The sequence below is a fragment of the Manacus vitellinus genome, unplaced genomic scaffold (genome assembly GCF_001715985.3).
Source record: "Manacus vitellinus isolate BGI_N305 unplaced genomic scaffold, ASM171598v3 scaffold_34_pilon, whole genome shotgun sequence".
Lineage (NCBI taxonomy): Eukaryota > Metazoa > Chordata > Aves > Passeriformes > Pipridae > Manacus > Manacus vitellinus.
Window position 1 is genome coordinate 4,500,332 of NW_021940488.1, and position 13,431 is coordinate 4,513,762.

The following is a 13,431-nucleotide window of genomic DNA, read 5'->3' on the forward strand; positions in this document are numbered from 1 at the left end:
TAAATCAGAACAGAGATCTACTAAAAAAATTATAACAAGGAGTTCTAAGTAATTTTACTTAATTGTACTCCTTACTTTTTTTGTTGAAAAGAGATTGTCACTGCCACATTTCATATCAGTAATAATTTCAATGGCTCCCTCCCACCCTCGTCCCTGGAGTATGTTAGTGTAACAATTCAGATTACTTTTACAAATAGTTATATTTTGTCAACTCTTCTGACATTTCATACTAACACTTAAAATTACTTTTAGACAGTAAAAGTGACATTTATACAGATATCTGTTTGTTGTTTTTTTTTTTTTTAGTCTAGAATAGGAAAAGGAAATAAACAAATGTTGTTATTCCAGTTCTACACATATCTTACAAATTACTATGAGCTGTCCCTCATTTGGAAATATTTGCAAATATCAGTGTTTTTCAGCATTCTTTCATAGAGTTTGGCTTTCTCCTGCACAGCACAGAGTCAAAGCACAAGAGATTACCTATTAATCCACAGACCAAAAAGGTATGCTTGGACAGTCCATCAGGAAATAGAACTGTTTTATTCTCAGCCCTCATATAGCCCAGCTGGCAAGAGGCATAACAGCAAGAAGAAATTAAATACTCCTGGAAACAGCTTTTGGTTTGTAAACTAATATCATGGGAAATGCTTTTACTTCGAATATTGAAATAATTTTGCGGGATATTTTGCTTGTGATATGTAGCACAGGCATATTAGTAATAATGTGCTGACAAGATCTCTTAAATCTTCTAATTCCTTTTTATTGGAATTAGAGGCCATATTAGGGGAAAAAAAAGAGGAAAAAACTTCCCACCAATATAGTCCATGATTTTTTGTGTGTGTGTGCATAAGTCCAACTAAAGAAGTACTAAAATTTGAAATGCATCTACAGTTGAGCCTGGACAGTGTTACTTCTGCCCACATGGTATAGGCAGCTTCCTGTGCAACTGCTGAGGCTGGTTTCAGGAAAAGCACCATTTGCCTGGGGAGGATTGACTTATGTGGATATGCATGGCACCACCTTACTGTGTGATAGCAGGTAGAAGATCAAGGATGTCTCCTACCTTCATCCTCACCCTGGAAAAAGTATTGTGTGAGAGGATGTTCAGCCACACCAACTGCATTGTTCTCAACTGCTGGAATTGCCCAGGTCCCTTCCTTGCACTTTGATAGAGCAAATACATACTTTGTACAAAGAATATATATTCAAATATATAAATAAGACAACTGATTCTCTTAATTATAGGTTAGGGGGCAGTTCAGCTCACTGTGTACTCAAAAAGGAACAGAACAGAAATCTGACAGACAAGCAGCTCTTTGGTGGTACTGCCTGCTCAGGATGTGGGAACAACAGTGAGAGGTCATAAAGGAATGTCTTCATCTTTTCTTCACCCAGAATTAGTGCCTTAGCATTAAGAGAAACTTCCTTTCAGCAATTTTGAATTATCATCTTCCATGATTTTGATCCCACATTGCTATGCCCTCTTGCCCATTCTTTTCACTTTGGTACTAGTTTTGTAAGAGCTTGACTTCTCGTCCTAACCACACCAGTGGCATGCCTCTGTCCTCAACTACTTCGGTCATTGCACGTATTTCCCAAAGTGAGGAAAAGTTGTAAAAAAAACCCATAAAATAACCTGGGTTTGAAAAAATAAGACAGCTCTAATAATTAAATATATCCTCCTTAGCTCTTTCAAATGCACTTAAGCTTGGGTTAACAAGAAGGTTATTGTGACATTTTCCTCAAATTTAAGGACATCCTTTTAAAATTCACTTTCAGTTTTACTGCACAAAAGACAACAAGTGTAAGAACTTCAAATATGAGCAGAATTCAGATATAGCATGGACACAAAACAATTTGCTGAGCAAAGCTACACTTAAACCTCAGGCATGACTTAGATGTGGAAAATCCACAAAGTACTCTACCATTTACTCCTGACAAGTAGAACTTTTCAATCTAGTTTTCTATATGGTTTATCTACTTCTTCCAAAACAAGACTTTGAAGAGTTTGGTAGGTGTGGATACACTATGTTGCAATGGAAACAAACTATATTGTTCCAATTAGTGATTAATCAATGATACTAAATATGAATGATTTTTGCATCAAATAAATCTGTCAAATTTCAAAGTGGGGCATGTTGACCAGAATAATAAAAAGGAATATCTTAAGGAAAGCTTAACAGGGAAAAAAATGAATTTGGTTGAATATAAGACTGCATTAAGTTAATAATTTAATACTGTTCCTAACTGTTAAGGCAAAGTCTGCCTTTCCATCTGTTTTTACATCTTATTTGTTAAGACAAAGAGTATCACAAAGGAAATCACAAAGGAACAACTGCTGTTTCAATAAGGCTAACTTTAACGTTTTATGCACTGATTTGGGGAGAAAATGTATCTATTTCACTAAAACACAGTTTCATCCCCCAACTAAATGGTTTGAACTAAGAGCAAAATGAATATTCTATATGTATAAATATGGTGGGACAAATATTGTAACTTTTCATTTGAAGACAAGATTACGATTAAAAACGAGTTTTCTTTCCACACCTTTGCTGCATTTTAGTTCACATGTGACCTCCAAAACTTTAATATAGAAAACCTGAAGCACTGAAAATCCAATCCTGGAGCCTTTCAGAGTCACACTCATGTAGTTAGGATGAGCCCAATATATCATTACAAAACAGTTACCAATTTTATCTATATCCATATATACCATCATGGTTATCAGCTTTTCATTTTACTGTAGAACCCAGGTGAAACTGCAGGTGGACTTGCCATTGTGTTGAACAGTGGTTTTTGTTTACTTCAAGTGATAATCACAGCTGGAATGACTACTGAGTATCTGCCAGTGCTAAGGTCTTAAAGGTTATACTGAAACTGTGTTTCTTTTTTTTTTTTTTTAAAGACAACCTAAACTTTTGTTTTATTATAAATGGAAATAAATACAGTAGCATATGGCACTTTATGTATGTAGCTTGCACTGTAAGATCTGGAGAGACCTGATATGCTGTTTGTGGCTAGGGGTGCTCTGCAACTTTTCTTCTAAATAGGCATAATTTTTCACAAAATAAATTACAGTTCTTATTCTGCAGATTTGTCAAATTTATACCATGGGACTTGGTGTCAGCAAAACTACATACTAAAACCATTAACAAAAAAATAGAAAGAAACCGTAGACAGGAACTGTTTCATCATATGTACACACGTACTAACTATTCCAAGCTTAAGTTTCCCAAGAAATTAAGGTCAGCTGTAAAGTTTTGGTCACGGGATTACTTCAATCCAAATGCATTATCCAGACAGCTGTAGTTTATCTTATTATGCTTTGCTATCATCTTCTTTTGACTGGATGATATCATTAGCAACTTTGATTTCTATGGTTTCTGGATTTAAAGCTTCTTTGCCATTTTCCTCCTTTAGTGGCAGTTTCCTATCAGACAAAAAGAGAAATTATGATAAGACATAAATAACACAATCTGGAATTTAAGTCTATAACATATGTATGACTTACACAGTTCACAGTGTTTCTAAAACCATAACTTATTGAAAATAATATGTAATTATTTTATTATGTGCACTGGCATTCTTTGCTTTTAAAGAAATCCATGTTAACCCTTTCTATTTCTACAAAACCATGAAAAGCTAAATGTCACATGATAAGAACACTGCTGCTGCCCAAAATGCAGTTTCTTCAATAAGACAAAATTAAAAATAGAATGTCAAGTAAATTGACCCAAGACAGCACAGAGATATGTGTTCCATAGGATACTGTGGAACACCTACAGTCCAGGTTTTTCCTAAATCTGGATTAAACTCTTTTTTAATGTCTGTTTCTTAATGTAAATTCAGTTGTATACAAAAGAACACAGCTATCATTGGAGATTATACCAAGACATAGGTAAAGAACTTATAGTGCATAGTTATTTAGAAACTTCTACAATTTAATTTTCCTAGATCATACAATATAACTTAATTAATAACTTACAACTCTTCTAAGACCAACTTAGTGAAAAAGCTGAGGATTTTTATAATACTTAATACCAATGGCAAAAGAATCTCCACCCTTTTGAATGTGATTTCATTTGAAAAGATCTTGAAAATCATTGATTTCTTACTGCCAGTAATTAGCTATCAAAAAATGTAGCTGTCAAAAAGATATATGGATTACTGAGATGTTCCTGTAATAATGTCTCCTGGGCATAATAGCTGTTAATTGTGATTCCAGTTCGGGTTTGCATATGCTGTTTTTATTCATAATAACTGTTAAATCTTTCAGTAAATTTCCACTGTGATTGCCTTGATGTCCCGAAGAGCAATAAAATGTTCAAAATCTGTCTGAGGAATCCCCTAGGAATGTCTTGTAATAACAGTGTTTAATGACAGCAAATAAAACAAAACAATACCCAAATTCCCAGCCTTATGAAATTTAAGCCACCTGAAAAGAACTAAGAAAGATGCTGTTTATGTGGAGGTTAAACAGTGAGCACAACCTATATCTGAGAGAAATCAAAGAGAAGACTAACTCCTAGTACAGTAAAATACGTGGGGTATATTATCAGCTGTCTGGCTCTGAGCACAGAGGGAGGTCCCTATTAATTGAGTGTTTCCCTTGGCACACCCAAGGGAAGCAGATTTCAGCCCACAACAGGACAGCTGAATGAATGGAAACAACAAAATCAACACAAATGTATTTTTAACAGAGGATTAAACACTGGGGCAGAGGAGGTGCAGCTCGTGAGATGCATTTCAGGTGAGCAGGCACATGTGTCAAAGATCTGATAAACTAGCATTAAAAAAAGGAAAGAAAAAAGATCTAATTTAATCTAGTTTTAGTAAAGGCACAGTAATTTTTCAAAAGATGGTGCTGAAAAGGGAGGAAATATTTAGTCAAAGTAAAAACTGGGCAATTGACAGAATATACTGTGTGGAAATTTAAATAAATTGGTTAAAGTGGATTAAGACTGGGTTACAAATAATTTCAAATTACTTGAAATAGGAAGGTTTTCTAGAACCCTATTGAAGGATATGGGGCATCACTAAAATCCATGCTCATACAAACATTGTGATCAAATTAGCCTTGGTTTACATACAAATGAGGAACAACAAAGAAAAAAGGACTACAAACAAATAAAAAATTTTAGTCCTCAAAACTTTCCTCGTCACAAAGTCCACACAGCACTCTTTGACCTTATTGTCTTTAAAAACTTGTGGTGATTTTTTTCTATGATGTGAGTTACGAGTGCAGTTATCATTAGACATTATTCTTTTTGACTATGACAACATTTTTGGGGTTTTTTTTGAATTTTCATCTCCATTTGTTTAAAATATTAATTCACATTTAATCTTTATTAATAGATTAAATCATTTTCATCTTTCCATTAATTAATTCAAGTTTAAATGTTCTAATTACACCAATTTTCATACACCTAGTTTTTCTTTAGCTACATCTATTTGAAATCATTTTATATATTTCAGCTGGGCAAACTAGTCCTTTCAAATCTTAAAACATTTTATAATAAAGCCTTTTGAGGGGAAAAAAAAAAGGACTAGAGAACTTTAAAAGTTTTTTTGCTTTAATCAGATGCTGGTTGCAATCAATCATTAATAATATTGACTTCCTTTAGCACTGCATGTGGTCTAACTGCAAATGTCTGCTGCTACTACCCATACAAAACTTTAACTAGCATGTTTACTTTCCTATTTTAGAGGAAAATGGCTCCATTTCAATATTGGAATTCACCCAACTTCATTAATACTAAGAAATAGTCAACCAATACTGGAAACACAATAATGTCAGACTAGGAAGGTAATTATAGTCCCACATTGCATGTGGTATTTTAATCATATTACAGAAATGTGATATGAAATGCACCGCTTAAATTGATTTCCTGCCAGAATGATTAAAACTTGTTGACTTGCAGGTAAAAGTGCTTTGAGCTAATCTGTCACAGAAAGATTCCAAACCTGGCTTTGACAAGAATCTTACCTGAGATAAAGTAAAACATAGATTGGCAAATTATATACTGAGCAATACAATGAAAATTATTGTTGTAAGAGGAAGTAATCTCTTTACTAGTTATTTCCCACAATTGCTTAAATTGCATTTAAGGTTCTGAGTATAATTTGGCATTATTCAAAATAATTCAATTAATTATTCAAAATATTTCATCTAATTTAACCTCAAGGCTTATCTTGTATACATTTAAAACAGCCAGAATTAGTCAGAATGCATCCCGTCATGTGTGAACAGTGCCTGCCTGGAATGTCCTTGAAACTTTTCTTTCCTGCAAGCTAAGCCCTTCTCTCCAAGATCCCTGCTGGTCATCCTCACCCTGCCCAGCATGTGCCTTTCTGGCTGTTGTTGGCAATGTGTCTTTGTGTTATTCCTACTGAGAGACTGACTTCTTCTCTATTGCATCCTCCATTAGTGGCATCTCACTTGTGCTTCTCTGTTTTATTGGTTATGACCCATGTCCAAGCCAAAGGTCTTTCTGTGTTGCCCTAGTACCAGTGTCCCTCCAGGTGTCCTGGTTGCATGGTGCTCTTTTCATCTTTAGTTTACTAAGTGGCACTGTCCCAAATATTTAGCTGACCTCTGTCCTGCTCTGCCTTGAACTGCTGCCTTTTGCCATTGGTTGTGAGAGAAAAAAATACCAAGAAGGAAACTGTCATCATTATTAATATCTCTTAGCAGTCCTATTCTTTCAAGGACATAATACCCATCAAAATCCTTATCAGTTGTTCCTATGATTTAGTTTCGGTGGTTTTTTTTTCCCATGACAGCAGGGACTGATTCCTTCCCCCTCCCCTAAGATAATAAAACATTTTTGATTTTAACTTTCTCATATTTCACTCCTGTCAGTTGTTCTAAAGATTGTGACAAGCAGAATGAATGTAACTGTATTTTTCCTGGTATCATGTCCCCTGCTAGATGCATCTCTTTTGTATTTGCAAGAGCTGGTGCTACAAATAGTCTAGAAACCTGAACAACTGTGGCCCTGGTTCCTTACCCACTAGCATATTCTGTGATATACAAGGCCTGCTAGACTTGTATGGTGTTTACAACTACATTCCCCTGACTCTTTAGATAACTGTGGGTTCTCCACTGTGCCCCTCATTATAAATTTTAATATGAAAAGCAAACATATCATTAGTCATTCAGCAAATTCCACAATGACTTAATTAACAGAAGTTTAAAGTCTTCAGCTACAGGTTCTTCAAAGAAGTGTGTGGCTTAATGTGCAGTTACTTAACACACTCCCTATTTACTACAGATGTCAATGACAGCCAGTAAAATACCTTTTTATTAACAGTTCTGGATTTTGCAGTTTTAGATAATGGCAAAAAAAAAAAAAAGACACTGTTTTATAAGAACACCCTCTCCTTTTAAAAAAACAACTGTGACTTCATCAAATAATGATCAGGTAAATTTCTATATTTATTATCTGTCTTTGTAGCCCTGACAGTAATCTCATGAGGCAGGAGGTTTTCACAGCACATGGAAAATCTTGGGCTCCAACCAAAGAAACTTGGAGGTTTCTTTAATAATTTAAAATCAATCAACTTTTGAGGCTCAGAAATTAAACTCTTGAGCAAGCAGTTCATGCTCTTTAACACCAGTATTTGGGCTCTCAATAGAAAGAATGGTACTGTCATCACCTTTATTGACAAATTAGTTTCTCTTCAAGCTAAATTTCTCTTCAAGCTCGCAAATTTATGGTCCATCCAGGTATTGAAAACTGTTCCTCAGGTACAAACAACAGGCACTTTGCCCAGTTTAATCTGTTCCAGGGGCTGCATCAGCAAAAGAGGAGAGGACCTGACTGTCAGGACCCAGGATCCCCAGGCACAAGGCTGATCCCCACAACTCAGGAGGCAGCTGGAGTCTGCGAGCGTGGGTGAGAACTACTGCAGGGACAGGAAGGGGGCACAAGGAAACAGAGCAAAGCAGCTGCCCTTCAGCTCAATTAATCCAATTACACCATGAGGACTTAAATACTCAGCTAAGCTCTCAGTGAAATGAATGAAAGCAGGAAGGGGCCACCCTCTGAGGAGCTGGGTTTCTGGGGCACAGGATCATTGTGCCCTACCTATGGGATGTGTGTGTGTCAATCTAAAGCTATTCCTGAGAGTCAAGAGATTCCCAGAGTGGTGAATAACTTCTGGATGGGTGGTAAATATCAGCTGTAACCAACTTAAAAAATCCTTGTACTGCTCAGTCACCACTGCAGAGTCAGGAGAGCTTGGGGAGTGAGGTGGCTGCAGGTGCTGGGGCTGGGAGGGAAGGCAGTGTGGGCTGTGACTTGCCTCTGCTGGCCAAGGTTCCCCTCGGGGCTTGGAGGTTAGCCAGGAATGGCAGGGGAGCACTGGGGCAAGCTCTGGTGCATCCTGAGAGCCAGGGAGCACAGGAAAAGCCTTGTCCTCAGCCTCCAGCTCCCCGAATGCAACAGGCAGAACTGGGAGCAGCAGCAGGGTGCCCGGTCCATGTCCCACCAGGACCAGGGCTGGGCAAAGGCTGCTGATGAGTCTGGACCTGTATTGACCAAGAACACAGGAGGAGCTCCTCGGGAGTCAGGGCAGCAGGGAAGAGCAGAAAATTTCCCCGGAGGCTCATTAATTTCCGAACAGGTGATGGTGTAAAGACACACTGCTGGATTGACTCTGTCGTGATGTTGCCACCCAAGGGCTGGATAATGCCCAGATGTGGTTGTACTCTGGGTCACAGAAAGCAGAGAAAAATGTCTCGTGATATCCTCAGCCAGTATATGTGGGGTACCGTGATTTAGATGGATAATTGTAAAAAAAAAGCAAACCAACCAGCCCCACACTCATACACTGCGCTGCCACAGCAGACCATTCTGGTGATACTGTGTATCTCCCCCCCAGACTGGAGGAAATCCAGTCCATCCATGCAGCCAAGAGGAGCTTGTGTGAAACTCCAGGGAATATCAGCCTACTTACTCTGGTTCTGTGAGGGGAGTTGTCTCATTTGGCTCATTTACTGGACTCCCATCTTCATGATTGGTAATTCTTTCATCCTCTGTTCTCATTTCCACTATTGGCTCTTTTGATCCATCTTTCCTAAAAATTATTAAAAGAGTCTTAGTCTCTTATCATCATATTAACCATATACTTGCACCTAGTGAATTACCAAGATCCCTGCTCTCAAAAGTTGGCAAAAGAAAGGCAGAACTAATTATCAGTGACTAACACCACCAAGACACATTTAACAGTGTGTTCCCAATTCCTTGAAGTCTTCAAAGCATCCTGTATCCATGGTTACTTACCTAACTCTGCAAACATGATGAATTAGCATCTCAAAAGAGCATTTTGTTTATGACTAATAATAAGGCAACAGCCTCTTCGTGGGAATAGATGTAAACTTCCCTAACAAAGTATAATAAATATAGGATTTGAAGCCTAGTTATACTTGAACTTCTCTGGCAGTGTTAAAGAGTCATTATGTTTGTATACACACTGCAGAAGTGTGCTTTAATCTCCTGAGATTGTGACAACCCCAGCTGCCAGAGTGGCGTAAAGAGCCCTTGTGTGGTAAAAATCTAACCCCTTCTGCTTTCACTGGTAGAAAAAACTGTTTCTGTGTCATATTTCCCCCCATTTAGGAACAAATGCTAGTGTCTCACATATAAGTAAATGAATAACCATTGGGCTGATTAGACGAATTATAAAGAAGATGGAGCAGTGAGTATTGTCACTGTGTTTTGTTGGTAGTCACAGAATCACAGGTTTGGGTTGGAAGGGTCCTTTAAAGGTTATCTAGTCCAAATCCCCTGCAATGAGCAGGGACATCTTCAACCAAATCAGGTTCCTCAGAGCCCTGTCCGACCTGACCTTGAATTTTTCCTGCGATGGGACATCCACCACCTTTCTGGGCAAGCTGTTCCTGTGTTTCACCATCTTAATTGTAAAAAATTCTTCCTCCTGTCCAATCTAAATCTACTCTATTTCACTTTATAACCATTACCCTTGTCGTATCCCTACATCACCTTCTAAAAAGTCTGTCCCCATCTTTTTCATAAGCCCCCTTCAAGTACTGAAAGAACGACAAAGGTCTTCCTGGAGCCTTCTCTTCTCTAGGCTGAACAGCCCCAATTCTCTCAGCCTGCCCTCATAGTGGGAGTGCTCTATCCCTCTGATAATCTTTGTGGCCTCCTCTGGACTCACTCCAACAGGTCTGTGTCCCTCCTCTGCTGGGGACCCCAGGGCTGGAGGCAGCACTGCAGGTGGGGTCTCACCAGAGCAGAGCAGAGGGGCAGAATCTTCTCCCTCCCCTGCTGCCCACACTGCTCTGGATGCAGCCCAGGACATGGGGGGTTTCTGGGCCATTGAGAGCATATTGTTGGCTCATGTCCAGCTTTTCATGAGCCAGAATCCCCAAGTCCTTCTCTGCATGGCTGCTCTCAATAATATGACCATGATATGGAAATAACTGCTCACTGCTACAGAATTATTAACAATACTTACTGATTAACATGACTTACTAAAAGTATTAAGTAACTTGCATATAATTTTACTCTCAAAAGGCAGATCAAAGTATACCCAAACTATATTTATTTCCAAAAAGAAAACCTCTTTCCATGCAAATATTTCATCTCTATTCCTGTCATCAGATCAGGAATTGTATCCTGGAACTTCATCAGCTGCAGTCTGGAAACAGAGGGTAACTGAGTTACAGATGAACAATCACTTTTATATTTAACAGATTATTTTCCGGACCTTTGATATTCTAGAGAGCAGTCAGTCTGCAATGGGCCACAGCAAAGACCTGGCTAAATGCTTCTCTAATTCACATCTCACATTTTCATACAGTTTCTGACAAAATAATCGTTAAATAGTCTTTTGCAACAGGAAGTATCAAGAAAACTCTACCATCTTCTGGTAGGTATCCTTAAGGAAAATCTTTGTAGGTTAATAAGAGTTTAGCATAGATACAGAAACTGACTGGAGAAGAAACAATGGGTAGAAGTCTTAAAGATTGTGTCTATTAAAAAACCCCAAACAAACAAAACCCAAAACCCCCAATCCTGTATGTGCTTATTCACCTCTGCATATGACATTTAAGACACACAAATGGATACCAAGCTCATTTTGGATGATGCACTAAACTGTCATGGCTACCTCATATCTGTGAAAAGATTATGGATTTAAGCTGGACTGGTGGAGGGACTGATAAGTTCTGCTTGGTTTTTCAATGTATTTAGAGTCTTACAAACATTATTGCATGACCAAAAACCTAAAAAAGATATTATTCATGAGCAGCATTCACATACATGTGCAGAATGTACAAACTGTGTAACATTTCAGAATTCCACAGAAGAGAAAGTGATTTATAGGAAATGCATTATGTCATTTTTGTTCTAGATGGCTGTGTGTATGTTACATGCATTGTATCACCTACATTAATTGCATATGGAACATAATTACTATATATATATATATCCTACAATCAAAGAACCATAGCACAAACCCGCTCAAAAATCCAGAATGCAAACTGACATATTTAAAACAGGGAAATGTCAGTGTATTTTAGGGAATAGCTGTTAGCATGAAATAAATTCAAAGTTTGATTCTTCAAGTCTGTCCTGAAATTTTAGCCTGACAGTTTATTAGTGCAGAGAACAGGCTAAAATAAGAACCGTCACAAGTATTTTAAGACCTGACTGACTGAAGGCCACTCCAGCAATGAAAAGAAATATAGTTAAATAACATAGTTGTTCTTTTAAAATACGTGTCATGGAAGAATTAATATTAAGAGACCAGCTTTATGCTTTCCTGGGACAGCACAGAATGGCATTTGGGTATGATGTTGATAACAAGGTATAAACTGCTGTCAAGTGACATTTGCAGCTTTATTTCCCTAAGGTCTTCCCGTTCAGGAGGGTCTGTACACCAATTTGTACTTGGTCACTCCTTGAATGGGAAATTAAAGCATAAACTGAAGTGCTGTGCTCAACAGGAAAGGACAGCTGAGCCAGAGCCAGAAGCTTCACATCTTGATTCTATTGATCCAGACAGGCCAGCTTCACACAATAGAAAAAATATCCTTAATCTTTCTTTTGCTGTAAGATGGGGAGAGCTAGGAAACAGTTATTTTATGGCATGACTTTTATTCAGAAGCCTTATTTGATGGGAGTAGTCTCTGCTTGCTTACAACTGGTTTTGTTCTATGGAGCTGTTTCCAAAAGGGAACCTCTTTTAAGAAGAACCCGACCAAGACGTGTAGTCAAGTTAAGGAAGACACAGTCTGAAACCCAAAAGCCAGAATTAAAACCAAAAAAAGGCTTTTACACCTCCAGTACTGGCAATGGAGAAACCTGTTACAGCTGTGAATAATGAAGGCTGCAAAATCTACTCTGCTCTTACAGGCACCTGGGGAAGGACGGGATCTAGGATGCTGCAGGACAATAAACTGTTATGCCTGACTGCTGGGAAAGGCACAAAGGAATTGGACCAGTAAATATTAATCAGCCACACAAAGACAGCATTCTCTCATATATTACAGTGTATGCATAAGTTGTCTACCAAATGAACATAATCAGGCAATTACGCATATTTTGGTAAAAAAATGGAACTGCTTAAAGTAGAGGACCACAAGTAATCCTCTCTCCAGGTTACATACTGAAAGCCCTGTAAAGGCTTGGTCTCTAAAGTATGGTTATTTTATGCAATTAGTAATTGAACTGTTTTGCCAGAGATCTCAGTATCCACTCTTAATTAAGGGACCATATTTGCACATAAATGATCAGTTCATTCACCTTTGTCTGATGGAGTAGCCACTACAGAAGGCTATTTGTGATAATTAGGATTGTTTATTTCCCACTCATGTTTAGCAATCATTGACTATTGTTATGAAGAACAATCACACTCACCACCATTTCACCCACATCTAACTCAGCATTCCTACTTTAAAAAAATCCACAATACCTTTCATTCTTAAAGTCTCTGGGCAAGAAAAAGGATTTTTCCATCAAGTGCTATATCTGAGAAGAAAAATTCTTTCATGGATTTTTTATAATACTACATCCTTCACTCTCAGATTTACTGGCACTGTCACAACCATATGCTGAGGTTTTGGGTATTAGGAGCTTAAAGATGGATTTGCAGAAATGGAGTTACAATGATCTGTTACCTGCTCCTCATGAACCAAATATGTGCTTGTAACTAATACTGCATTACAATTGATTTCCTTTGTGTCAAGCTGGACAAAGAGGTCATTCTAAAGTGAGGTACAGTAAATTCCTTGTTTGTGTCTCAATTTTTCTTTTAAAGGCAATAAACAATTCTACACATTTCCTTTTCCAAGTAATAGAAACATTTTATTAATTCCCTTTGCCACACCACAAAATGGCCATAAAGTCAATATAAGCTGGACAGCCAACTTTTTCTTTTAGTGATGTTTCCAGCATA

At 37.7% G+C, this 13,431-nt stretch overlaps 1 protein-coding gene across 1 annotated transcript in view; it reads right to left on the bottom strand.

The window, feature by feature from the left end:
- Positions 1–290: 290 nt before the first annotated feature.
- NCAM2 (neural cell adhesion molecule 2) overlaps positions 291–13,431 on the bottom strand; it is a gene marked incomplete at its 5' end in the record, with an annotated part of 133,688 nt that continues 120,547 nt past the window's right edge. Inside the window, 2 exons of the mRNA XM_025895582.2 lie at positions 291–3,433; positions 8,965–9,084. Coding sequence (XP_025751367.1) covers positions 3,322–3,433; positions 8,965–9,084 — 232 coding nt within the window. The remainder of the gene's footprint in view (positions 3,434–8,964; positions 9,085–13,431) is intronic.